Source organism: Anneissia japonica, unplaced genomic scaffold (assembly GCF_011630105.1).
Source record: "Anneissia japonica isolate Jap-2015-1 unplaced genomic scaffold, ASM1163010v1 scaffold35_len73349_cov166, whole genome shotgun sequence".
NCBI lineage: Eukaryota > Metazoa > Echinodermata > Crinoidea > Comatulida > Comatulidae > Anneissia > Anneissia japonica.
The window spans coordinates 42,866-45,250 of record NW_022725852.1 but is presented as its reverse complement, the minus strand read 5'-3'; the positions used below and the strand labels follow the sequence as shown (position 1 = coordinate 45,250).

General features: G+C 36.4%; 1 protein-coding gene across 1 annotated transcript in view; it reads right to left on the bottom strand.

Annotated features, from left to right (window-relative positions):
- Window positions 1–675: 675 nt before the first annotated feature.
- The window catches only part of LOC117112938, a 6,397-nt gene continuing 4,687 nt past the window's right edge, over window positions 676–2,385 (bottom strand). Inside the window, exon 2 of the mRNA XM_033256159.1 lies at window positions 676–1,163. Within this exon, the coding sequence (XP_033112050.1) occupies window positions 966–1,163 (198 nt within the window). The 3' untranslated portion in view covers window positions 676–965. The remainder of the gene's footprint in view (window positions 1,164–2,385) is intronic.

Genomic DNA, 2,385 nt, shown 5'->3' with positions numbered 1-2,385 from the left:
ACATATAGATTTCTAAATACATTCATTGATCCACGGAGATTTTGTGCTATTCGCCCTTACACGAACTTTCTTAATAGGGAAACATCTATCTGTTGCTGACTTGAGTGTGCCTGTAAACTGTTGGTATGCTATTTGCATTTTCAGAAGCAAATACTTGTTCTCATTGATCATTATTTAGTTCAGATTCGAAGGTTAGAAACTTTCATTAAGAAATATTACGTTTTGTAGCATATTTTGGATTATGAGCACAATGTTGATCAGTTTTATTGATACAGAGTATGGGAAATTGGTCAAAGATATCTGTTATTAGAATACCGCAGGTTAATATATAATTCCACTGTAGATGTGTATAAGAGAAAACCTATGGCCTTCTTTTCAAGATACTGTAGCTTAGGCTTAAATTTCAAAGAAACAAAATAAATTAAAACACGCTTGATTTATACAGCAGTTTAGGTGATTTAATGCCGGGTAATATACTCCATGATACAGATTGATGTTACAGTGGCACTATTTATTGTTTTATAGTACTAATTCCCAAAATCTGCAGCATTCATTTCGAAAAGAAGCCCCCCCCCCCGCCTTCTTTACTTTGCAAAAGTAGCTCGGAAAGAAGCCCATCTCGAAAAGAAAAGGTCATTCAATGTTCGCAAAAAAAAAAAAAAAAAAAAAAAAAAATCAATAAACAAAAAAAAAAACAAAAAAAAAAAAAAACAATTGTAGGTTTTTAAAGCATCACCGTAAGACTGTTCAGAGTTCATTTCTACATAGGCATAAACTCTCAAATTTCCATTCGTATTAAACATCATTTCGTATCGTGACGAATATTTCGGTTATACGTAATATGTATACAGTACTATCTAAGTATTAAAGTTATGCTAACATGCCAAATATAGAGCACGTGTAGGCCTATTAAAATGATACAACAAACAGCTATTGTAATATGTGATACAGGTAAATCACTGGCTCTACAGATACTTGGTGGTCATAAAGGCAATAAAGGCTAAGACAAGACCAAGATTTTTGCTCAATGCACTATTGCACAAATCAGTAGAGCAATAGAAAATATTCGAAGAAACATCTTTATTAGGATAGCATTTGTTATTTGTTAGTCCTTCAGCTATAGTAGCGCAAGCACGTTGGGCAAGCTTTCCAATAACGCCTTTCTGGAAGAAAAAAGCAACAAGTTTATTCATAATTAATCAACAAACACGATCATTATCCTATATTAGTGATATTTAAATAAGCACAGATAAAATTAATAGTTTTGCTCTAATCAAATAACATTTTATGACCGACTTACTGATATGAACAGTAGGGTGCACACCATGCCCCTGATTTTCTAAAAAGTATGTCCCTGTCCCTTGTCTGATTTTGTTCCTATTGCAATTCAATTCAACGTTGTCAAATTTCACAAGTTTCAAAAGAACAAGTTTAATGGGTCCACCAAAGCTCTGAATATTCAGTGATATATGTGTATGAATGACTGAAATTGTGAATCGCTTTCAAAAGAAAAAAATCGAGCAAGCTAATTAATGCTGCTTATTTATTAACTAAAACTAGTTAGGCATAGCAATGTCATCGTGCATCAGTAGTTGAGGCTAATGCAGTTCGCTTCCACCACTGACTTGGAAGACGTTTTGATAGTGTTTTTCTGTGCGAGCTGATGCAAGAAAGTCACAACTCAATTTCACTCCACGTTCTGCAGCATCATTGATGTCATTCATTGCTTTATCATTGGCCAGAGATATCTTGAATGATTCTTCTTCTGGCCATACCGCAACGTCAATGTGGAGGAAATTTGAATACAGCTGCAATCTGCTGAAGAAGAACCACTTGTCTTCAGTCACGAAACCGGAAAGTTTGGATTGGAGGCTGACTTGCATAGGAAATTGTGGTTTTCCAAACCCCGTTCCATACCTGTGACAAGGGGCATCACCCCCTGTTTCTGGTTTTGTGTCCAGGAGTTTTTGCCTCTCGACAGACGGGACCTTACTGCTGAACAGAGCAAGCGGTACTAGCTCGGCTGTCAAATAGGCCTACCATAAGTGTCTATTCAAGGCCTTCATAGCACTTTTGGCCACAACCTGATTTCAGAGATCCCAATTCTCCCGAAAATCGCGGGTTCTCCCGATTTTTGAGGCCGTCTCCCGCCCTCCCGATTTTTATTAATAATCTCCCGATTTTTTTAAATATCCTGAAAATTTCACGAAAAATTTGATTTCCACGATGTCATAGAGCAATAAAACAAAATTTCTTATCTTAAGACAATGTACTATGGCGCTCGCTCAGCCTTAAAATGTCGTAAACAAGACCAGGGAGTTGTTGTTTAAGTTGTTTATCAAAATAACAACTCCATGGCAAGGCAGGCCTAGATCCGTGGTAGAA